The sequence below is a fragment of the Oreochromis aureus genome, linkage group 19 (genome assembly GCF_013358895.1).
Source record: "Oreochromis aureus strain Israel breed Guangdong linkage group 19, ZZ_aureus, whole genome shotgun sequence".
In the NCBI taxonomy this organism is placed as follows: domain Eukaryota; kingdom Metazoa; phylum Chordata; class Actinopteri; order Cichliformes; family Cichlidae; genus Oreochromis; species Oreochromis aureus.
In genome coordinates, this window is record NC_052960.1 from 19,222,377 (window position 1) to 19,247,257 (window position 24,881).

A 24,881-nucleotide genomic window follows, 5' to 3' on the forward strand; every position below is an offset into this window, starting at 1 on the left:
CCTCACTCCTTCTCCTTCTCCTCTCGCTCCCGACCGCACCGCCTCATCTGTGGCGTCCACAAACCCCGGTCTCAGCTGACAGACGCCAACCAGGAGCCGCACTGTTGTTGTTGTTGTTGCGCGGTTTTCTCCGTCACACATCCTAGAGCAAACGATTACGGCAGAGAGAGAAGCGGCAGCAGCTTTGTGTAGCTAGTATAATATCATCTGTCCGACGACAGGAAAAAGGCATGTCTGCGCAGCCCGGTGAGGAGCTAGGCTCGGAGGGGAAGTGGTTTGGGGATGACTATGAGAGGAACGGCCTGTTTGGGAACACACAGAGCCGCTTCGGCGAGCTGCGCGAAGAATTGAAGCCGAGAGGCGGCGACGCGTTGGGCGACCTGGATCAACAATTTCATCCTTTCCAGGACGACGGGAAAAGGCCTCCCGTTGCTATGGAAACTGCATCTACAGGTAAAGCTTGCACTTATTGCCCTTAAATGCTGAAATATGTGACAGTTTATAATCAGTCTAGCCACGTTACGTGTCTTTTTTTTCAGAAGGTAACAGGACGATGTTACGGTGTGAATAAATACAGTGTGAGGGACGCGGGCGAGAGCATTTATCAGAGAATTAGCGTTACGACAGACGGCTTGTCTGTAAGCCTGGGATAAAACTTCCGAGCTCGAAAACAAAAACAAAGCCAAGAGGAAGCAACTTCAGTGATGCCGTAGGGGGAAAAATGGCAGACATATTTCCAAACTAAACTCGGCAACAGCCCTTTATAGTTATGAAACGTCATATAGCTCATGACCGAGTGGTTTTCCGCTCAGGAGACAAGAATCTGCTGGGATGAAGGCATTACCAAATAGCCTGTTGAACTCTGAATGGCCTGTTCACTCCCATAACTACTGTATCATCTCGCACATGTGGGCTTGGTCTACAACTATATTAGAAATATTTGCTTGTTGAGAAGGTGAGGCTACAGATTACAGGCCTAAAGCCCCCTTATCTTACAAAGCCAGTGTCTGGATAGAAAGAGAACAGCTTAATCCTTAAGCATAAGATTTCATTAGTCCAGTAACAAAACTACAAAACTAAAAATACAAAAAAGAATGGATAACAGAGAGGACACGTTTTTAATATAGATGAATAAACATGAAAGAACATAATATAATATAATATAATATAATATAATATAATATAATATAATAATAATAACTCACAAACTAGATGAGTTTGGAAAGGTTTTGGGAACTTTAGGGAGGTTGTTGTCTGTCTTTTATATTTATGCATATTAAAAAAACACACACACACAAAGAGAGAGGGGTTACATGATGCATCCCAGTTTTTGTGTGCACCTCCGTGGACAGTGTCAGTGATGTCAACACATTGCTGGATGCTGGACTTTGTGATAAGATAACGTTGGTTCTGGGTCCGTCGTCATTCTCCTCAGCACTGCTCAGCTCATGCTGCTATTTTTAATCCTTAACAGGGTTCACTGTTCGCTTGGCGAGCAAAACTAGAGCCCTGCACTTTTATTCACCAATCCACTGAAAAATTCATGAGCTTGTGCTTTAAAAAAAAGAAGGAAAAAAAAGAGCTGCCCAGTTTTTCTTCCTTGCTGCTCAGGTTTTTCACATTTCACTTGCTGCTGCTTCTGCAGCAGCTGCTCCAAAACAGAAAAGAAAACATGTAACCACTGGTAAATCCTTAAAGGACAACAGCATAGCTGAATGCTTAAATTGGACTTTAATCCTTTGATGCACGGAGTTGTCCATGACAGTATTCAAATCTGAATTGTGCAGTTGGAAAACCGTTTGGAAAATTGACATAAAACACACAGAAACACTGCTGAAGCATTTAAAGCAAGTCGGTGTGACATTTTAAACTGGCTTGTCAGCGTTTGGCCTCGTGTTCTAGAAGAAGTAAACAGAGCACTTGCTCTACTTTTTGGTATTCTGTGCCAGACAGGCTCAAACATGGGTAGGTGCATGCAGACAAACACACACACACTTTATTTTGGTTCCTAAGAGGAAAAGAATAGCTTTGTGCTGTTCCTTGGACTCCCATTGAGCTGTATCCATACCAGTGAAGTAATCCACTTTGTCACTTATGTTCTTGGTGGGAACAGTGCAGATCTCATCACATCTAGCAGGGCAGAGAGGACATTTCAGTCTTATGTAGTCATGTTATTGTCCAGTCTGATCTTTGTCAAAGACATTCACTCCTAAAAGTCCACTCATGCTTTTCTTTTTCTCTTCTCTGCGTTGCTGAAAATATAGTTTTGAGGTTGGAATTTTTTGGCTTTGAGCATAATGAGACGGGAAGCTGTATCTTTCTCCGGATAATCAATCCATGCCTGTTCTAAATCATGTTCACAGCTCTGATGTACCCACAGACCCCGATAATGCTGATTTCAGCCGTATTAAATCACCACAGGGCAGAACCTTATCCTCGGATCGGATAACCTCTTTGATCTAAAAGTTTCCCATCCTATAAAATTTTCAAGAGTCACGAGAAAAGGAAGTAGCGGAAGGAGCTCTGACCAGGTCTGATGTGCTGCAAGAACACCACAGTCGGGTTTAGGTTGTTCTTTAGCAGATGGTGTTTCTGATAGCTTGGGCCCGATTTCTGCCAGTGAAGAAAAAAACTGAGCACATAAGATACACAAACAGTGACGCTGCCTTTACTTTTTCATAACTCCTCCTGGTGCATCATTTTATCACAACCTGAAATAGCACATCGGTCATAAGAAACTTTCTACTCCAATCCAGTGGCTGATAGGTGGATTAGACTCACGTTTTTCTCCTTTTAGCATAGATCAGTGACAAGGATGAGACAGCATATGTCTGGCTGGGACTTTTCCATATCTTTGAGATAGAAAAAGCACTTAGTGGACTGCATAAGCCAGCACAGTGCTTTTAGCCGTGAGAGCTGTTCCCAAGGGGAGGGGGTAAGCAGTACAAGGTCTTTTCAGAGCAGATGATAAAGATGCAAGATAAAATAAGAAAGAAGGGGGCTTAATGGTTAGAGAGGTGAGGCTGTGATGACAAGGCTGGTGTTTCAAAAGGCCGGCGTGATGGGAAAAAGTAAAAATATGATAGACGACACTTTCCTTTAAGGTTAACTTTAATTTGGTATCTTACGGTCAGCTGTGAGTCTTTCTGCTGTTGCATGAGCCTTACATATCTTAATAATAGTTCATCAGTCCATCTTTTCTTCAGCAACCTCAATGACTCAGTCAAACTTGATGGATGCAATGCTGAAGACCCGAGCAAGTGCATTGATGAACCTGAGGTTCCGTGCATAATTGCCCATATTATATTCTGGCTGCAAGTTGCTGTCTATTACCCATGCTTCCCGTATATTGACTGCTGACCACTCCATTCTGTGTGTAGGAGGAGTGGCATCCACAATCGCCACATTCTCCACGACAATGTTTATATTCAATTAATGCATCATTATGCCAGTCCTCTTTTCACAACCATAATTTTCAGTTTGTCTGTGTGTGACACATTTAGCAGACATCTGTAAATTGTAGCTTTAAAGAATTAACCTGGGTTACAGTCCTTCTGAGTTGGCACTAGTTTTAATAATGTGTAATCTGGATTTACAGTCTCCTGGACCTGTTACCTAATGCTGAGGCATATAAGGACAAATAAAGGTGTGGTAGACCAAACTCAAGAAGCTCTTTTGCAGACGGACCATATAAAAGCATTAGTGCGCTCATTATATCAATAAGTCATCATTTCTAATGCCTTTAGATCCCATGTGTTCACCCGGAAGACAATTCAAAGCCAACATGTGAAACATGATGCCATGTATCTGATCTTACCAGCTCTCTAGCGCTGAGCAGAGAGTCCTGAGTAATCCCTGGGCGTAGTGCGAAAGTGCTCTCGGGATTAGAATTACTATCAACAAAGGCACTCACAACGAGCATTGACCATTAGTTTTTTTGTGTGTGTGGGCGTGTAAATTATAGTAGCCTTTGTCAGCTTGCCTTCCTACCTGCATCCACACTTTTAAAAGTGAATTGCTGTTTCAAAGTCACCCTAAATTGACCCGAAGAGAGCGGTGTGCAGACGCTCGGTCTGGATCCTCCCACATTCTCTCTATTCATCCATAAAGCTTCATCCAAGCAGGAAAGCTAGAATCAATACACTGGAAGACAAGCACTGTACAACAGCTACTGTCTAAATGGGGATAGATTTTATTTAAACTGCCTCTAAATGGATTTATTTTTGACAGAGGCTGCTGGAACAATAACAATTGTCCTGGTGGCCTTAAGTGATTTTTTTTTAAAGAGTGGTGGATTCACCAAACATTTCTTACAGTAATTGTATGCCCTCGTCATTTCGGATCAATGCAGCAGAGCACTTGAATCCATCTGCCCAGCTGCTCTCCTATCGACCTCAGCTCTCAGTATAGGCCGTTTGTGTGCTCCCCTTTTTTTCTCTTTCTTTAGCATCATTAAAATGTGGTACTCAGTGATTGGTATTCATCTGTTTGTACAGCTAAGGATATTGTAAAACATACATTATGAACTTAAATGTAATAGCCAGAGCTTTTAGAGCCAAAGACCATTACAACTTTAACTGGGCTTTCATTTAAACACTGACATACAAAAGACTCAATTTAGAAATCTATTATTATACCAGCTACCAGGAAATCATAGTGAACCATAGAGTTATAATTTCAATCATCCACATCAATCACAAAAGGCAAATACTTAACTTTCTTCATAAAGTACCACCAGTTAGTTAAATAAATTTACATGCACATGTCTTTGAATATAATCCATGTTTAGCATTTTTTGTGTGTGCAGTTTTTGTCTTTCCGGTAAAGAAAGGACAACTTGTAGGAAGTTCAAGCCCCAAATGCACAGATGGGTTTGAAAGAAGAGCACAGTAATAGAGCCGTTTCCACAAGGTCATACGGTGAAAGACAACACCTGAAAAGTAACACCATTGCTCAGAGGGTCATGGGTGGAGTAATGGATTCGTAACAGAGCTGTGAAGTCAGAGATGCCTAAAGGAGAAGCTGAAATACACATATGTCCATAAGTTTTTGAAGAACTGCACTTTTGGGGGGGTTGGGATTTTGCCTCCGTACACAACACTTGAACTCAAACAATAAAGATTTTTTTAAGTGTAGACTGTCAGCTTTAATTCAAAAGTATTGCCTTAACTGACGTTTGATACACAGTCCCCAATATTTAGAAGTTCAAAATGAATGGAAAATTTTTAACTATAAAGATTGTTATTGATACTTGGATAATAATCTTTTTCAGTAAATGACTGGCTGATGTCTAGAACCCATGCACATCACCACATGTTGTGTTTCCTCTCTTGATAAGCTTGTCTTTCTGCCTTAAGTTTGGTCTTCAGTAACTAAAAAACATAATGTTGGGTTGAGATGAGGTGACTTGGCCATTGAAGGATATCTCATTTCTCTGCTCTGAGAAACTCTGGGTTGCTTTTTCAGTATGCTTTGGGTATTTATCCATCTGAACTGTGAAGAGCTGTCAGATCAGTTTTGCAGCATTAGGCTGAATTTGAGCAGAGAGCACAGCCCTGCACACTTCATAATTCATCCTACTGCCTCTTATCAGCAGTCACGTCATCAATAAACATTAGTGACCCGGTTACACTGGCAGCCATACATGCCCATACCATAACATTATCCCCACCATGACAGATGGTATGCTTCAGATTATGGGCTGTCTCTCAGTTTTTCCATACTATTCTGCTCCGATTATTATGGTAGAAGTTAACCTTGGTTCCATCTGAAAACAAATTCTCTCTTTTTTAGGTGTTTTCTTGCAAACTCCAGTCTGGCCTTCTTCTTCTTGAGTATAACCAGTTTTCATCTTGTTGTATACGATTTGTATTTACATTCATTTGCATCCACATCTCTTTGGACCTCATATTGAGAGTTCCAGTGATACCAAATGCAAGTTCCTGCTTAATTTGACAATTGTAATTCCTAAACAGTTAATCCAGTACTTTAGTTAAAGCACTTGAATTACAGGTGAAAACCCATCTCCAATCACCTCTTGATTTTTAAAAAAATCTCAAATCCAATGTGGGCTGTACAGAGGCATAAATTCCCCCCAAAAAGTCGTTGTCCAAACGCTTATGAAACTAACTGTATGACTGGGACTATTGAGGGTCTCTGTGTGCTCGGTCAGTGCAGACAGACAAAGTGCTCCTTTGAATCTCAGTTCAGCTTGTTCTACGGATCATGGAATCAGCAGCATGTCTTTTGACTCTTTCCTGCACTGCTGCCTGCAAGGAGTAAGGCAGCATGATGCTCAAGTCTGTAGGCATGCTTTGTGGGGTAAAAAAGCGACATTTCTTTTTGCATCTCCTCATTTTCAAAGTTCCTTTTTCATGCTTTTTCGTTTTTATTGCACACTGAATGACTGCCGTATAGGCGGCTCAGTGCACCTTTATTTCCAGTGCTAATATATTCATGTTGCAACTCCAAACCCTTTTGATATATGTGCTCACATTTGTGTGTTGCCTGATAATTAGGAGCCCATGCCTTGGTGTAGCGCAGATTGTCAGGCTGCATTAGTTTCAGAGCTGCACTGGCTGCACGGAGGACAACAAAGGGACTGCCCATTCACAGCACTGCGCCATCCTTTCAGTGACATGATTATGTTGTGTGAGCTGAGAATTCCTCTGTTGTCATTTCCAATCGGGTCCCAAATGCAGTAAGGCATTCGTTTCAGCCTTGTGGGGTTTTTTTCATTGTCTGGGTGCTATATCAGATCAGCAGAGTCAAAGTGCCCTCAATCTCCACCAAGTTTGTCAAGCGGCTTCTCAGAGCAGCTGCCCTCATGGCAGTTAAAGACAGAAATCAAGCCTCTTAATTGTTGAACATGCTGTTGAACTGTTGCTATATTTCCTGTGTTGTTATGTAAAAATGTTTGATATAGATGGAAGCAGTGGGGGTGTTGCCTACAATCAACAGGAGCATGAGCAGTTCCCAGTTTGGGAGTTCACCTCGCTTCACAGTTTTTAGTGGCTTTGAGTGCTTCCCACTGCACAGCATTTGTACAGTGAATCAGTGAGTGTTAAGATTATCGTGCTGTTGCCTGTGGGACGATTGATGGGACCTATACCATAGTAGTGGACTAAGAGGATTACAGTTTGCTTCACTTTAGCAGTACATCAAGGGCAATCATGTTACTGAGCTGAATATGGCTCAACAGCAACCTATTGAAATACGTGTTGACCTGCTTTGCTTTCCTTCCGTGCCACATCACGCCTTCCCTTGTATCTCAGTTTGGGTGTGTAGAGTTTATGTCACTGTACTGCGGTATGATGTATTGTTAATGACTTAGGAAGCAGCAGTTGGAAGGACAGCAGAAGGGAAGGGTGGCGGGGCTTTTCAGAGGAAGCAAAGGGAGGGACGGGACGTCCTGACCTGTTGGGTCTTCTGTCAGTCAGTCTGCATCCTCCAGAGCTAACCCGAAGGCTGCTATTTAAAATCTTCCCCCCTCATTCAGCCCGGCAGCTGGATCCAGCCTATTTATAGCTCCACCGCTGCCCTGGGAGAAGCAGGGCTGGAGAGCAGGGGGGAGGAGCTGGATTTGTGGAAGCATAAACTCTGACTTGTACACAACATAATACAAATATTAACATTATATGGCATATAGTTTGTATTTTCGTGGGACTACTGTGATTGCTGATGTTCATTTTATACACATGTTGCACAACTGAAAGTGGTATAGGGTGACCAGATTGCAACAAACTAAATGTGGGGCAAAGAGTAGGCATGTGTGGGACAAAGTGGAACAATACTAAAAAAGGGTAGGCTGAAACTGAAGAAATACACAAACTATCCAGACATGTTTGGTTAGGGATGTATCCATAGACTCGCAGATGTGTCTCTTTCAGCCATGTTTACTTTTATAAAGTAGAACCAATAAAAATGTCGGACATTGTCTCAATATGTGTGACAGGAGGATGAGATAAGAATGCTGCACAGTTTTATATGAAGTGGGACTCTTTGTCAACTTAGACTGGAAGCTGGACATGAATTATTCAGCTGATCCAAATTTATTAAAAGTTTTGCCTTGTCCCCTGCCCTTCCCTGAACCTGGTTCTGCTGGAGAGAAAAAAGGGTCTTTTCCCTTCCTACTGTCACCACGTGCTGCTAATAGTAGGACATTTGATTGTTGGTAGGGTCTTCGTCCTACCTTAAGGCAACTGATGTCATTTGGCGCTATAAAAATAAAACTGAATTGAAATTAAAGTCAGGAAATGGAAATACTTGACTTGACCTTTGCTCCTGATCCTTAATGTTCTGACATTTCTTCCTGTTTTATGTGTCATTATGTGTCATTGTTATGGGTGTTTATTAAAACCATATTAAATTAAATTATTTAAAAATTATTTAAAACATTTATTAAATATTAAAATATGAGAAAAACATCAAACTGTCATGGTTGTGGGAAGCAAACAAGCCACTACTGGAGCACTAGGAGTATCATATCAGTAAGCAAACTTCATTACAATATAAACTAAAACACCACATTAATAAAGCATGGATATACAAATTTATAAAGTGAGTCAACTCCAACTACAGCTCATGTCTGACTTGAGTTGACTCACCTGCTTAAGCAGTAGAAATAGAGAGGACAGGAATACAGTCCTGTAATGGGAGGCTAAAATACTCAATAGAATAATCCTAATATAAGCAGAAGTTGCCCGTAAGGACATATCTCTGTATTGTTACTGCTTATCCATATCTTCATGGATCAGTCTCAATATACATTACAGGGACTAGAAGCAACTGATGAAAACCTTTCAGCTTACCACAGAAGTGGATAAATCAGCCCAGTCCACAAAGGAACACACAGCACAGTCCAGAAAGACGGCAGGTAGCAGTCCTCACACCTGCCAGCAATCACCTGTTTACCACTTCAGTTTGCATTATGTGAGACTGGTTATTTTCCCGCCTGGTCCTCTCCGTTCCTGTGCTGCATCATTAGCATGTGTGCATATGCTCATTTTGATGACACTATTTTGTGAAAATGGAGAACTGGTGATTACAGAGCAGAAATGTGATTACAGAATACCCTTTGCTCGCATGATTTAGAACAGACTTTGGCTCGACACTGTGTTTTTTGGGGGAGCCTGAACAATCCCCCTTTGTCCCACGTCGGGTACAAGTACGCTCTGTTACCGCATCCCTCCTGATCTGCACAGACAGGCACCCAGTCTGACTTTGCTGCTTTCACAGCCCCTCTTTTTGGCAGCAGATCCAGCTGAAGCGCAGCCTTGTTTAACTGGATGTTTTCATTAATCAGACTGCTCAGGGACAGGCTGGTTTGATTCTGTGTGACACTTATCTGTCGCCTAAGTTTCACGCCTCTCTCTCGCTCTTGCGTTCTGTCTGTCTGGTTGTTTTTGTAGATGATCCCATGTCTGGCCTCTTCAGGAAGCCTATGAATGATGATGGTGACGTCTACACTTCCCTGCTGTCCAATCAGAGCTTCACAACGGGCCAGGAAGCCTCCTACCTGTCTGACGACCTGAAGCCCTCTAGCCACGCTTCAGGTTCTTCTTCCTTGGATCACTTCTCAAGTGACACCTACAGCTTCAGCTCCAAGATGACTTCCAGCCAAGCTAGTGATGCAGCAAAATCTCTGCTGGGCTCAGATAAGACAGAATCCTACAACTACATGGACATCAGCCACGGGGACGAGCGCCATGACCAGCAACAGGGGGCTCTGCACAGCCTGCTCGACAAAGGCTCAGCTGGACATGACTTATTGGGCAGCTACATTGATAAGAACCCCGGAAGAGATGAGGATGATGAGGATGAAGAAAATCTAGGTCCGGCACTGGGCTCCCATTCTTTCCCCTATGTTGAGGAGCCATCTGATGAGGAGCTGGGAGACTACCGTTCCTACCGAAACCTAGGCGACACGCCACAGACGGCCAGCCCGGTGAAGATCACTTTGACCGAGTCTCAACCAACAACTACTAAGGCAGAGCCGCCGCCACACCCCCCCTCAGTCAATGCGTCTGAACGTGAAAGCGTCCTCAGTGTGGGCATACAGGGGGTCCCCACTGTCACGCTGTCAGAGCCAGAGGACGACAGTCCGGCCTCCACTCCCAGTGCTTCACCAACAAGTAGGCAAAGCACATAGTCACACACATATTTCAGCATCAATATATATATATGTATATATACATAGTGAAGTTTTATTTTTATTTTTTATTAGAATTACAGGTTAAGTTTTTTCACTGTGGCTGGGGTGTCCAAATTACCATATTAATAGAAGAAAATGCTAACATTTAGCACTTGTAGACATAGAATTTATTTGCTAAAAGAAAAGTTTTATTTATTCTTTCAAAAGTTATGTAATCTAGCTTTAAGTCATGTATACACATACTGTGTGTCCAGATTTGCAAGGAAGACACTAATGCTTTCTTTTCTCTGGATTTCTTTGTGAGCAGAAAAAGATTTCCCCTCCCATGACATATTCAAGTCTGATGCAGTTTCCAAAAGCAGCCCAGGCACAAAGGGCAGTGGCAGGGACCATGATGGCAGCAGCGCAGAGTCTGGGGACTCTGAGATTGAGCTGGTGTCTGAGGAACCTCCTAAGGCCAGTAGCAACCCATTTGCCCAGCCGCCTAAAAGCAAGGGCACGTTCAGCCAGCCTAACAACCCCTTTGACAGTCCCCCAGTTGCCAAGGGTGGTTTAGGCCTCGCTGGCAGTCACGCTCCACCCACAGCTTACAGCATACTGAGGGAAGAGAGGGAGGCAGAGCTTGACAGTGATCTCTTCATTGAGTCCGCGTCCGAAGAAAGCCCAAAGAGAGAGCAAGGCTTCAGTGGCCCCAAACAGGGAGTCAGCCCTCCCTCCCCCCTGGTTCCCAGCACTGTCCCTCCCCACAGTACCACTGAGGGGGCGCCCGTTGAGCCCCTGGTTTCAGAAAAGATCAAGAGCCCAGTGAAAACGGAGGAGGATCGCCCCAGCAAACCAAAGCCCCCAACTGCGGCCGTGCCTCCCGAGGTGCGATCAGAAAAGCCCCACCAGGAAGACATGCACAAAATCACCAGCGAGGGCAAAGGAGACCTGGGAAAGCCTATTGCATCAACTTTCCTGGAGGGCTTTGATAAACAAAAAGGTGAGTCCTAAAACTGTTGTTGTTATATCTTCTTAGGTTTACACACAAACTTATAAAGTATCTGTGATCTTTTATTTGTTGCTGTGCTCCTATCTTAAATACTAGCTGTTAGCTCATGGAACAAGTACTAATTTATCTGCTGGTGTTTATCATAGAAGCTACTTAATGGACTGCGTGTTTTGGTGATGATTTGTTGACAAGGCCATGAAATAACTGCTCAGTGTTTATCTCTGTACCAGGAGTGGGTGGGAAGGCTTGTCTTGAACTAGCCCCACAATTGGTTCCCCCTGGTGGTATATAGAAGGAAAAGCAGAGAAAGGATAAGGTGCTTTAAAATGCAAGGCAACTGAAAATCATCAGCTACAGTTTCAGGCCTGTGACTCTAATGATGCAAATGATAAGAATTACAAATGTGCAGGAGGGGGTGGAGGCCTTTCAGCATCTTGACAACATCTGGCTTCATACATCAGCCTGCAGCCCCCTGAGATTAGATAAGTCAGACATACCACTCACAGTGAGCAGTTAATGCTGGATAGCCTGCACCTTTTGATCTCAGCATGGCTATTTTGATTTCTATTGGCTGTTCTGGCTGTCAGTGTAAACAGCGGGTTTACATAATCCTGTGATGTCAAAACTGGGGCACTCTCTTACTTAAGAGCTTTGAAGGAATCCTCTTGAATCCCCCATGTTTGTAGACCAAATAAAATAACCTCTGATTTAGATTTTTTTTTTTTTTCTGCATTGGTTCCTCTGTGGCCTCTAAGAAAACATGGGTTGTACCGACACCCTGGTTGAATCAGGTGAATAGCTGCATGTTTAAAATGTAAACTGACACATTTCATTGCAGCTGAATGCATTTGTTTTGCTTTGTTTACTGAGGCTAGAAGAAGGTTCTGGAAATGCTAGTAAAAAGCAGGTCAGGTCTTTTTTTTCTCCACCACTAGAGGGCATAGTGCACCTTTGTTATGTTAGGCTATGTTGAAGGGGAGAAGATTTTGTTTGCATCAGTCCATGCACTTCCACACCAGTTGCCATAGCAACACTGATGGGGGACCAGGTTAGCTTTTTCATTTCCTCTCCATGGGTATTGGCATAAAGGCCTGTCAAGCTTGCAGGAAGCAGAAGGTGTGAGGTGTGGCTGTCAGCAGGTGGAGGGGAGGAGGACTGAGGGGACAGGACTGGCAGCTTTGATGGGATTGAAAACTAGTATTAGCACATTGTTTTCTGTTCAACGTTGACGCCACACAGTGACTGTGCTCTTTCTGTTGCATTTTTATGCATCCAACTTTGCTTTTTTCTGACACATTTTCCAGCTTCATTTGCATTACAAATGTGTTCTGGGGAGGAAACCATAACACACAAACACATCCTGAAGGCACTAAGCAAGGAGCATTGTGCTGTAAATGCACAGTGTCTCTTGTTATGAATTATTAAGAACAAGCACTTTGCCTCTTAATTTGCCAGTGAGTCATATTGGAAAAGGCTATTTTAATCTATGGCTACAATCATAAATTGTGTCATGTGCAAATACAGAATAACGAATCTGGATGGTTGCCATGCCATATTTTTCAGTGCTCATAAAATATGCCATTGCATCCTGTCTGGTGTGCAGCATGACATCAGACTATAGAATTCCATTTTTTCTTCTTTTTTTAAGGCTGCACAGCATGTGGTATGTGCTATATTTAATGCGCATATTACAAATGATTCAAATACATATGATGCCACACTGGAGCTACGACAAAAGCAGTTTTCTAAACACCACGTGACCCTGCATCCACCTAACCCTTCCGTTGCTTTTACCCCCACTATTAAAAATTAGATGCTCTGTTAGGACTTTTATTGTGAAAGGAAAGAAGCTTCGATTGTCACCACCCACCCTCAAACCCCCCCCCTCAAACCCCCCCGGGCTCTTAATCATTGCATGGATGATTTGCTGCAGCAGAAACTGTGGTGTGGTGTTTACAATTTGCCCCCCTCCACTCCATTCCCTCCACACAGACAGGCACATACGCACTTTCCCTTCTCCTTCTGTTTCTAGCCAGCACCGCTCCACAAGCATCAGTCTTTGTGCTCCGCGCGCCGGCAGCACCTTGGAAACCTTTCCTCCCTCCCTCCCTTCCTCCCTCTCTGTCGTCTCAGCCTCTCTCTCGCATCCTTTTTCGACCATTCATGCCTTTCTGGGATGAGTGAGTGAGTCGGTGCGACCGAAGAGCCAGACAAAGAAGAAAACGGAGAGCAGAAAGAGAAAAGCAAGAGAGAGAGAGAACAGGGACAGAAACTGATCACCAGCATGCAGGGAGCTGCAGACGTGACCAAGAAGGAATGCTCCTGGAGCAGTTGGAAAGGCCAGGGTACTGACGTGTTTACTGTGATTTGCTCATTTATTGTCTGTACATACGTTGTGGCCGTGGAGGGGTAACATGGTTATTTCTGCATGTAGGTTTAACATTCATGTGTGTCACCCTTGCATGTGTGGTTTGCATGTTACATATTAGCTGTAAGCGTACGGGATTCAAATTGTGCCGTTTGGTGTTCCACCTTTCTCACGGACACGCCCTTATGACGGATCGTTTCTTGTTTCAGGTCTGTGCATCTCACAAAAAAAAAAGGAAAACAAAGGGAGGGGGAGGGGGAGGGGGAGGGAGATGAGAGACGCTGCTTGGTGTTTTGGAAAATAAGTGTATCCTCACCAGCGTGCTGGGAGCCATCTGTTTTGGGTGCATGGTAACATGGATGCTAGTGTCATGGACCAAGGCGTATTGCTGTAATCACCCTCCCCGCTTTGCGACTGTGCAGGGAAGCTGGTTTATTATGGCGGATGCTCTGTTTTGTGTAATGAGGCAGTCACAGCATCCGAATGACAGACTGTCTCCATGGTAACCAGGGCGCACCCAGTCCCATTACATCAGCCCTTTCTCTCTGGCCGCCATGGCACCTTGCAGAGACTGGGCTGGAGAAGGCCGTCTGTGCCCACAGCAAGGAAGAGCTTATAGAGGGGGCTGAGAGAGAAAATGGCGTCTTTTTCTCCACGCCGATTGTGGTTCATTATCTGTCGTCTTTTTAGGTCTGGTTAAGCCATAGAAACATGACAGACTGGTCTGTTTATTGTATCACAGCAGAGACCATAACAGTATCTGATTCAGGATGACAAAAGCATCCTATTTGTTATTAATGTGCTGAGTCATTATACATTTAATTTGATCTACATCGATGCCCCAGGCTGTGTAACATTATAGCCTGATGTGAACGATCCACAGCATCAAGATCGCATCAAATTAAGTCACCGCAGTCAGCACAACAAAGGATGAAAGTGAGCTGATTTATCTTCTTCTTTTAAATGCCTGTACATCATCATTTTGAAGCTGTAGGCATTTTTGTGTAGTCATTCTCATTGCCATACAAAATATTGATTCACTGCCATCAAACTCATCAGGGTTGATCAAACTATGATGTAGGCTTGTCCAGGGATGAGTCATGGATACATGATGTAATCAAAATAATTAAAAATGACAGGTATACAAAACAGCTTATGGGTTTTCTAATGCACACTGTTGGCCAAAATATATTCTCTCCATTGTGGATGCTTTTCTATCTGCTGACACTTGGAGAATTTTTAAAATTAAGAATACTAGTGGCAGCTCTAAAGCCAACTGTCAAGACTGTATTAGCTTTTCAAATATTATAATCTTTTTTTAATCTTACACTGGGCCTCGGTGCAGCCCCTTAGCTCACCTTTCAAGCCAACTTTCTTGTGACTGAATGCCCCTCACAGTTCGAAGGTTTGGACAGCAGATGGGTGGGGTTTGATATGACTCTGACATGACCACATCCCTTGTTTTTCTCATCATAAGGCTCTAAGAGTAGAAAAAAATGTCTAAAACTGAGAGTCAGCGCAATCTGAAGTCTGAGCTATCAGTTCAAACTTAACTCTTTGATATGTTGGTCTTGTTTGATATGAACACAGTGCATGTATATATATATATATATATATATATATATATATATATATATATATATATATATATATATATATATATATATATATATATATATATATATACACATATATGTGTGTGTGTGTGTGTGTGTGTGTGTGTGTGTGTGTGTGTGTGTGCTTTCAGATAGTTTAGATTTCAGTAAGTCTTAAGCTGTCATTGAACTGTGTTATTGCTACAATTTCATTTCCTAAGTGTAGCATTAATATATTAACCAATATTAGAGAATAATAATGATCATGATGAGGTACCATCCCCAAGTCCAGATCACAGTGACTGTGGTCCAAATCTTTCCCGACTCTCGGCTGTGAAAGAGGGTTGCAACAGAAGTCTTGTTGCATGTTTTTTTCCATCTGGCTGATGGCTCATTTCAGGCCACTAGGATGTCTTCAATGATTTAATGAGGTCAGGCTAAACTAGTTCCACTACAGAAAAAGGGGGATGGGAAATCAAATTATTGGCACTGGTGTTAATCATTTTCTGTTTTGTTCTTTTTTGCTCAGTCTTTGTGTTCAATATCACAGCAAAGAATTATATCATCAGACTGGGCTGTCAGGCAGTATTTGTGCTTCCTGTATATGTTCAATCAGCATCCCGCCATCATCACTGTACTTGGGATTTACATCGTGCTATCATACCTAAAAGGGTTTCCTTGATATGAATATCAGACTAAGCTGCTAAACAGGCTTTTGGTGAATGGGCTGCACTTGTGGTTCTACAGACCACTTAAAGTTTCTCATTCACCCATTAAAAAAAAATGTGTAGGAACCAAAGCTTTAGTGTCTTGAGAGACATGATGTCTTTTGATCAATGAATTCAAACACTAATTTTGCTCGTAATGTGGTTGTTAACTGTCGACTTATAATGTATAAGCCTTTTACACACACATTTCTCTTCATTATACACTGACACAGCATTGTCCGCCAATAAGCGTTCTATTCAACCTGCTATTGTCCTTTTGTGCTCCACAATAAAGGGAGTGGCTGTTCATATGTCGGGGTGCAAAGACACATTATGTGCCGATGTCTCCCCAGATTTGGAGAAAATGAATCTCTCTCTGTTCCCAAAGGAACGCTCTTTCCCCTCCCTTCCTCTTCAGCCCCTCCCTTCCTGTCTCTCTCCATCTCTCACTGAACGGTGGGGAGAAAATGGAGCATGGTAACTATGGTAACTGCATCAGGCAGGTGCTCAGCAGCGCCATGCCACCAAAGCGTTTTAATGGAGCAGTCTAGGATGATTATTAGCTGTCGTAAGTCAAATCGTGCAGTTTTAAGTCTTTTGGTTCTTCCACTCTGATGTGCTGACTTTTAATTTAGTGGCTGGTCGACGTTCTTTGTCTCATCTCAGCTAGTCTGCGCTTAAAGTCTGAGCATAAAAGTGCTCCAACAGAGAACGAGTGTGTGTTTGCATGTGTGTGTGTGTGTGTGTGTGCTGGATTGCAATGTGGTTCTTTGGCAACCGCACCCCATACACGTCCTTCTCCATCCCTCAGCCCCCATTCCTGCTCAGGCGAATGCTGATTTGCTGGTGTGGCTGTAGCCCCTCCCCTCCTGTGCAGTGGGGGGGGGACTCCCCTTTCACCGCTCTCCTTTTGTCCGTGGATAAAGCAACTGCCTCTTTCCCTGTTCAGCCATGGGAGCCGCAGGTCAGTACTCGCTTCTGCTGCAGCTAAAGCTTTTCAGTCTGCGTGCCATCTGTGCGGCGCATCACAGACCTCAGTCGCTGTTGCCTTGTCAACACCTGTCACCCGAGCAGAAATGTCTGTTGTTGATTTGTCTGCGCTACCTGTGCCTGCCCATGTGTGTCTTTGTGTGTATTGAATGTGAGCATCTCCGTTCAAATCAGTAGCCACATGGAGAGTTGTGCCAGCAACAATGGCTCGAATGGGGAGTGGTGCATGTGCAGCTGCTGTGACAATGAATGAGTCTTTGATTTCACAGTGGTGGTGTTGTTTGGGATAGGTCTTGAGCATTTTTGTAATGTATTTTAGTTACTAAGAAGACAAGACATGCTGTTTCACAGTGTGGGAACAGGGTGTGACGGAGCCGAGACTCACTCAGTCACAATGGTCGTTCTTTCACATCCAGGTTTAGCCTCCCTCTTTGGCATCTACAGATGCCTTTTAGTGGAGAGTAAAGATGGCCGTCATCACTATGCTGCTCACAGCTCCACAGCTAAAATTAGAGCGAGCAGGCAGGCAGGCGGACAGCACAGAGGAAGACACCCAAGAGACCCCAGCTGCGATCTTCTGTTCTTCGTGGGCACAATACCTTACATTAAACAGTTCTCCCTGCATGTCATCAAGGATTTAATGGCATCCGTACTATAGTGGTTCTGTCTGGCTCGCAGTGGTGGTGGTGTGCTTGGAGTGGAGGGGCAGCCGGTTCAGCAGAGGTGAAACGAGCAGCCGACAGTTCTCATGGAAACAAGCCCGTGTTTCCAGCCGACACAGCCGACTGCCAGAGGAGGACCCGTCGGCTGCTGGAGCTGTAATGGTACACTGGGCTAATCCTCAGTTATCACTTTGCTTTGCTAGAGGCTTTAAATTACAGGCCCCACCACCCAAAGAAGACTAGAACAGTAGGAAACCAGTACAGCAAGACATATTACAGCCTGGGGGTATGTGTATATCCCAAATATTTCTCCCTGTATGAGGGAGAGTGCTTTACAGGAATCATTGTGTTTTGCTGCATTAATGAGATATTGATGCATCGTCATCCTTCATCATGATCCAGAGCTGCTGGTCTGACCAGATCACATTGAGCCATTATCTGTGAACTGCTGATAGTGCTTCTATTTCTGCTGCTGCATTCAGGGAGCTATAGGTCAATTATTAATTCTGCACTGTGAGCAGGCAGTGCAGGTGTACCTGGAGTGTAACGTGCCCGTTTGTACGTATGTTTGTATACGTATGAGACCCGACCAGATGCTCCTGATTTTAAGCACACGTCAGATATAACAATGAAGCCCTCCGGCCTGGAGTGTCGCAACCCAGATTGAAGCACTTGTTCAACTAGTCAGAGTCAGTTATTACCTTTGGAAAGGTCGCTCTATATATAGAGGTAAAGAAACTTAACCGGCACACCGTCACTGGGACACCTTCATTCTGCCTAACCTAATGAAAAGCTGGGTTATGAAGCTGGGTTAAAACAAAATAACGTGACAGCTCTCTGAGGACCCTGGGTTGTGAACAGCTTCCAGTAATTTGACCCAAATGTGTGGTGTGTAGACCACAGCAGCCTAATCCAATTTGTGAAATGTACATCCGTGGATACCGGTTGAACCTAAGGGATGCTGGTTATGGATCCTAACACAGTTTACCTTTGTTCTGTCCTTCCCTCCCCAGCGATTGATCTGCTCTACTGGAGGAATGTGAAACAGTCAGGGGCCGTGTTTAGCAGCGTGCTTCTGCTCCTCTTCTCCCTGACCCAGTTCAGTGTGGTCAGTGTCGGAGCTTACTTAGCCCTGGCTGCCCTCTCGGCCACCATCAGCTTCAGGATCTACAAGTCTGTACTGCAGGCTGTGCAGAAGACAGATGAGGGACATCCTTTCAAGTGAGTGGAAACTGTTGAAGAAAATGACCAGTTTGCATTAAACAGTCGGTGACATTCACATAATGGATGGCTGTGGACATGTATCACTTTTGTCTGCTCTCGTATATGTTACCAGAGCCTACCTGGAGATGGAAATCGCTCTGTCTCAGGACCAGATTAGTAAATATGCTGACAAAATCCTGCTCTACACCAACACCTGTATGAAGGAGCTCCGCAGGCTGTTCCTTGTACAAGATCTGGTTGACTCTTTGAAGGTTTGCATCACATTTAAAAGAAGATCACTGTTTGCTTTTTAGCCCTGCTGAGAAGTCTGCTGGCTCTAACTTTAACTACACTTTGTTTCAGTTTGCTGTTCTGATGTGGCTCCTGACCTACGTAGGCGCTCTCTTCAATGGCCTGACACTGCTCATCCTAGGTGAGCTCATCCTGACTTTCAGGCACTGCTGTTGACTCACTCACACTCCATCTGTAGTCTAATAATCATCAGAATACAGAGCCTTATATACTTGGAACTAAACAGAAGTATGACATGTCAGTCACCATGAAAGAGCACCAAATACATTTATTGGAGGCATGTACTGCTCTATTTCATGTATGTGTTTGCTTTTCCAGCTTACCTTAGATAAGGGAAGTGGCTGGGGTGTGCTTGGCCTCCTGTTGAAACAACTTTTTCCTGTTTGAACATATTTCCACATCAGGTCAGAGTACTTTAACCATTATTTTTCTGTGCCTCTGCAGCTGTGGTCTCCATGTTCACCTTGCCTGTGGTCTATGAGAAACATCAGGTAGGAATACACATCAACTCAAGTCAGCTAAGGTTTGGAAAAAACATTGCTCAACTTCTAAAAACTCTTTGTTTTCAGGCACAAATTGATCAGTACGTGGGACTAATACGGACCCAGGTCAACTCTGTGGTGGGCAAGTGAGTGGCTGCCATTCAGTCATTTTATTCGAGGAACATTTTTGCCTCTAACAGAAAAAAGGTTTATCACTTACCAACTTTCATGTTTGTCTACTGCAAACAAATGAAGGAGAAGTACCTGCCGTTTTCAGTGATCACAGTCAGACTTCTCCAAAGTTGCTCAGTGTCCAGTATATAGGTGTGAACTTCTACTGGGCATCTTTCATATATTTATGCAACTCAGTGGTTCTCAAACTGTGGCATGGGCAAATGAGGAAAAACAAATATAGGTTTGCTGATGCTATTGCACATTTTTATTTAACTAAAATTATCAGATACTATTGTTAATGATAAAAAATATCAAAATTGTGGTACGTGAAAAATACTACTGCTTAGCAAATTCACCTATTCTCCAGCCACTTTCGAAGAAATGAAAAGCCACAGATGTTTGCATTATGCCCAGGGTGTTTCTTTAAAGAAACTCATCAACACCCCTCAAAAATCAAGGAGTGAAGTTTTTAGGTTTGTAACTACTTTTCATACCTAAATATGCACTTCCTGGACCCAGGTTGCTAATTTTAGTCAAACTCTACTTGTCCGGTCCATCGACTGCCATAAAAAGAGAACACACAAAGTCATGCCCCCCTTAAATTAAAAAAAAAAAAAAAATCCAGAGTAAACATCTTGCTGTTAACATAAAAATTAAATTCCTGTTTTCTCTGTCAAGGATCCAGGCAAAGATTCCTGGAGCCAAGAGGAAGGAGGAGTAGACCCACGTGTCTCACCGAGAAGCTGACAGTCCAGTCCAGCTCGGAGTCAGGCCCACCGTTAAAAGAGCCTGGTCGTCATCTGTGGGGCGTAGTGCTATGTCATCTTGGTGTTCTCTAAAAGCATCCACTGGAGAAGCCTTCACCTTGTCTATAGCAGTCTAATCACTAACACACACACACAGTCACACGTACGCACATAATCCTGTTTCTAGGTAGACAAGTACACAACTCAAAGACAAAAAAAGAAACTGACTTTTTTTGTGTTGCTTATTATGAAGTGCATGAAGTCGAGCCTTGGGTAAATAATATTTGATATCTTTTGTGCAGTTTTTAAAAGTCACGCTACATTTTTTGCTTTGCAGTGCTTACCACAAACTGTACGGTTTGGCACAAAAAGGCTAAACGCCCACAGACGTGCTCTGCTGCCAATGTTGAATACCGCTTCATGTTTCTGAGTTAGCAGATGGGGCTTCTCTCAGTATATGTCAATATATATAAATATCCAAAATGATTTCCTTTTGGTGTTTCCAAGCACAAAATAATTTAACGATATGCGTCTTAGATGTGGTAATTGTAGGGTTTTTGCTTTTGTATAACCATAAGGAACAATACCCACGCTCATGTTTTAGGTACTATTGTACAACTTATGAAGACAAGGAGTATCTGGTGATATTTAGCTTGTTTGAATAACTGTCCAACTTTGTACTATGTTCAACTATACTCTGTAGTTCTTTAGACCCTGGACTCTTTAACTATTTGCACTCACAGTATGTATTTAATTACAAGAATAAGAAAAATAAATGTACCTTGGTGTAAAACATCTCCAAAGCCACTTTACTGATGAGTTGATGTTCATAAGATCAAGTCGTGTTTCTGTGTGACACAACAGCTAAGTTTAAGGTGCTAACACTGAGAGAGACTTGGAATGACGAGCTATAAATATAGGCCAATACATTCTGGCACCACCACACCTCTAATAGTAGGAGACAAGTGTGTGTGTGTGTGTGTGTGTGTGTGTGTGTGCTGACAAATTTAACTTCACTCTTGAATCACAATCAGAAGACTGACAAGCTTCATCTGTTGCAAACAACTATTTTTAATGACCAACTGCAGAAACACAACAAGGCAAAAAGGCTGAGTCTTATCAATGAACTTCAGCAGCCACCGAGTTAAACAGGAAGTCTCTAAGTAACAGTAAACGAAGAAAGGAAGGAGGATTTTCCTGTTAGGATGAAAGCTACACCAAAAAATGGACTTGAAACTTGGGTGGGGAAAAAAAAAACCTCCGACGAACAACAGTTCAAGTAAAATTGAAGTTAACCAAATCACAATGCAACATTTAGTAAAACTGAAGTTAACCAAATCACAATGCAACATTTAAACCATTTCTAAATACTTAAACAATCATTTTTAGTTGTTGAGTAGAGTTACAGGGTGTAGCTGGTAGAGAACGCCTCTGGCCTTTCCACCTCCCGGCTCCACGATGTCCATCCTCAGAGAAGGATCCACCTGCAGGATAAATACATATTTTAAAACACAAGGACCTAAATGTGCCTAAGCAGAGCAGATGATCAAATGAATAAATAAAAATGCACTGATCTGCTCATTACCTGGTTCCATTTTCCCAGTTTTTCAAAGAACTGGGGAGCAATGGCTTCCCTTGGCGGAGACTTTGTGAATAGTCTGCACAATAAAAACAGTAATAACTTAAAAATTCAGCATTTTTACTGATTTTTAAAACATTTTTTTGTTGTCCACCAAAGACCTTTTGGCCTTCCCTCAAAGAAAGACCATCAGGAAAAAGCTCCCAGTCCTCTGGTAGAGCAGGGGTTGTCAAACCTTTGGGGGCCAGGGACCCCTTACAGGGGTAAAATTGTTCCAAGTACTCATAGACTGCCTTCTGTACTCCTAAATTATGTAGGAATTATTTATATTTTACATTTTTCAATATAAATACTTTCAATCTGTTTCAAAGAAATATGAACTTTATAGAAAATAAACAAAACAACATAAAAAAAAAACATGTGAACACTTTTAAACTCAGGGCAAATTTAAGATATATTTGAACTCAGAGCATAAATAAATCTGAAAGCTTTCAAAAAATAAACAGTGAAAACACTGGAACAATTTAAATGAACCCATTTTGTTTCATGAGCAGTTTAAAGACTATTTAATTGGTTAAATTTTAACACAATGAACATATTGCCCTTATTCAAATTATTTGCAGAAAACTGAAAAATCGGGCTTTATTTCACACAGTCAAACCAGTCATCACCAACAATTATTCCCTAACTCAGTGAGAAGGATGAACCCGTCTCTCACAACACAGTTTCTCTATTCTTGGAAGGATGGATAACAAACAGACTCGAAGATCATCTTCCACTTATAAACGTGCTCTGTACTTCACAGTCAAAGTTGAAAATGATGATTCACAGAGGTAAGTGGCAGGAAAGGGGAGCAATATTTGATTGCCCCCAGGAGCCAGTTTGGGATACCACCCTGTCATCTGAAACCAAATGTGCACTGAGGCACACTGAACTTTTTCTGAAGTTGTTATCAGGTTCACTATTAATTTTTTGACGCGTGTTATCCACACCCTTTCACTGAAAAAAAAATTACTTTGTTTTATCTTTAAACTCTGGGTAATTTTTTATGTGATGCTGCTCTAGCTTAGCTGGCTTAATTGCTTGATTTGCTATTGCTTGAAGACAACACATTTGGGTTTCCCATCGTCATTCTTGATGAAGCCAAACTCCAGGTACCTGTCATACTTTCTCATTTTAGCTGATCTGGCTTTTGCGTTATTTGATGAAGCTTTGAGGATAAAGAGCATCCACAGAGTGAGTGGGTAATTATTATTATTTTATATATAAATATATATGGCTCAATTGTGCATGTTGACCCCTCAAAGACCTGAGCCAGGGACAACCCCAGTATGTATCTATATCAGACCTGATGAGGCGGTCCCGACAGTCCTCCTGCAGCTGGCTGATCCTGTCAGTCCCCAGATGCAGAGTGCCATTGGGGCCCTCGCACACGAGGTGGTTTATAGCCACTCGTAGAGCATTTATCTGAAAACAAAGAATCAATCAGCTGCCACAGCATTTAAACAAACAATTAAAGTTTGTTAGTTTTGTTAGCTACAAACTGTATAAAATGTAGTTTAGGACTCTATTTTCAAGCTTCAACATTAGCACTAATGACAGAAATGACCACATCTGGATCACATTTGGATGAAAGGGTGGAGAGCTAATGTATTAGCAAATGTTAGCAAACTGCATGAGTAAAGCGCACACATACTTACACATAATGGTTAATGCTAACAGATTAATAAAATCCCAAAATTTTACCAACACCGAAGTACACACACCAAGCTTTCCTTAATATTTGGAGAACTGAAAAACATGCCTGCCATGTAGGAACCTTCCTAAATGACACTGACTATTCAAACATGCACAAAGATTTCCATTCAGAATCCTTTGAGTGGCTGTTTTGATGATTTTACACAACGGTCTCTGAGGTTAACTTTACCTCAGTGACATCGTCAACATCAAACTTCACATCAAAGGCCAGTTCGATGTCATGCTCAGGCAGGATGGCCTCCTGTTTCTGACTGTTGAAGCCTAAGCCACAGAGTGCCCCAGTGTAGCAGGTTCTGTCTTCATCAGTGCTAAAAATAAATATGTTAGGTAAATAAGAATGTGAGTTTCTGTACATATATGTGCAGCAGTAATGCACATTGAACCAACCGTAGCTCCATGATGGGAGTGAAGAGCATCATTACAAGTCCAGGCAGTCCAGGGATGTCTGGCAAAATGGAGGTGTCTCTCAGTAGAATACGAGTACCTGCAACACAAACACACCCTTAAAGCTCTACATAAGATAAGACCCACTGCCAAGATTAAAACAACGCTCTCATAATCTGACCTGGAAAAAGTCATCTATGGCTTTGTTTTCTCTAGGCTAGATTAAAGCAAACCCTTGTATTTGGTAAAAATAAAAAGTCATTCTGTCACCTTCAGCTAGTTCAAAATGTTTCTAGTGCATTATTTTATTGATCACCTCTAAAGCAGGCCAGGGCCTAAAACAGAAATACTGAATTTTTGAGTAAATTACAGCCTCAGATCCTTTTGGCTGTTCCAAAGTCGAGGTTGAACTCTAGAGGTGATGGTGCTTTTACCATTAAAGCGCCTCTGCATTAGAACCACCTCCTTATGTCATCCTTTCTGTGTAAATTTAATATTCTGCCTTTGCTTATGTTTCAAAGTCACAAATATTATGATTAAAGCTGAATTTAGAGCTCAAGTTACTTGATGCAACTCCCCAATTTATAAAGCCTTGGGAACAGGACTAGGAGGACACTACCCTTCTGATATTTTGTTTATCTGGTACCTGCGGAGCTGACTGACACAGTCCCAGCCACCAGCATCCTCTGATGTTTGCAATGTGAGTTTTCATTCAGAGCCAAGGAGTTGATGCTGTTCTTCTCTATACATACAGTCCTGCAGGAGGATACAGTGATC

General features: G+C 42.6%; 2 protein-coding genes across 6 annotated transcripts in view; one reads left to right on the forward strand and one right to left on the reverse strand.

Annotated features, from left to right (window-relative positions):
* The first annotated feature begins 40 nt into the window (after positions 1 to 40).
* rtn1a (reticulon 1a) lies at positions 41 to 21,180 on the forward strand. 5 transcript variants are annotated; one of them, XM_031758275.2, is made up of 9 exons: positions 41 to 453; positions 9,411 to 10,133; positions 10,461 to 11,135; positions 18,480 to 18,687; positions 18,803 to 18,941; positions 19,033 to 19,102; positions 19,426 to 19,472; positions 19,551 to 19,609; positions 20,316 to 21,180. In XM_031758275.2, the coding sequence occupies exons 1-9, from the start codon at positions 231 to 233 to the stop codon at positions 20,356 to 20,358; spliced, it is 2,187 nt and encodes a 728-aa protein (XP_031614135.2). In that variant the 5' UTR covers positions 41 to 230; the 3' UTR covers positions 20,359 to 21,180. The 5 variants fall into 5 exon arrangements, with proteins under 5 accessions (XP_031614135.2, XP_031614136.1, XP_031614137.1 ...); XM_031758276.2 differs by lacking the exons at positions 41 to 453; positions 9,411 to 10,133; positions 10,461 to 11,135 and adding an exon at positions 13,178 to 13,489; XM_031758277.2 differs by lacking the exons at positions 41 to 453; positions 9,411 to 10,133; positions 10,461 to 11,135 and adding an exon at positions 16,673 to 16,778.
* Positions 21,181 to 21,434: 254 nt separating this feature from the next.
* tdrd9 (tudor domain containing 9) overlaps positions 21,435 to 24,881 on the reverse strand; it is a 28,291-nt gene continuing 24,844 nt past the window's right edge. Inside the window, exons 30-35 of the mRNA XM_039603132.1 lie at positions 24,751 to 24,860; positions 24,108 to 24,204; positions 23,890 to 24,028; positions 23,311 to 23,429; positions 21,969 to 22,041; positions 21,435 to 21,867 (exon numbers count right to left, since the gene is read on the reverse strand). Of these exons, the coding sequence (XP_039459066.1) occupies positions 21,769 to 21,867; positions 21,969 to 22,041; positions 23,311 to 23,429; positions 23,890 to 24,028; positions 24,108 to 24,204; positions 24,751 to 24,860 (637 nt within the window). The 3' untranslated portion in view covers positions 21,435 to 21,768. The remainder of the gene's footprint in view (positions 21,868 to 21,968; positions 22,042 to 23,310; positions 23,430 to 23,889; positions 24,029 to 24,107; positions 24,205 to 24,750; positions 24,861 to 24,881) is intronic.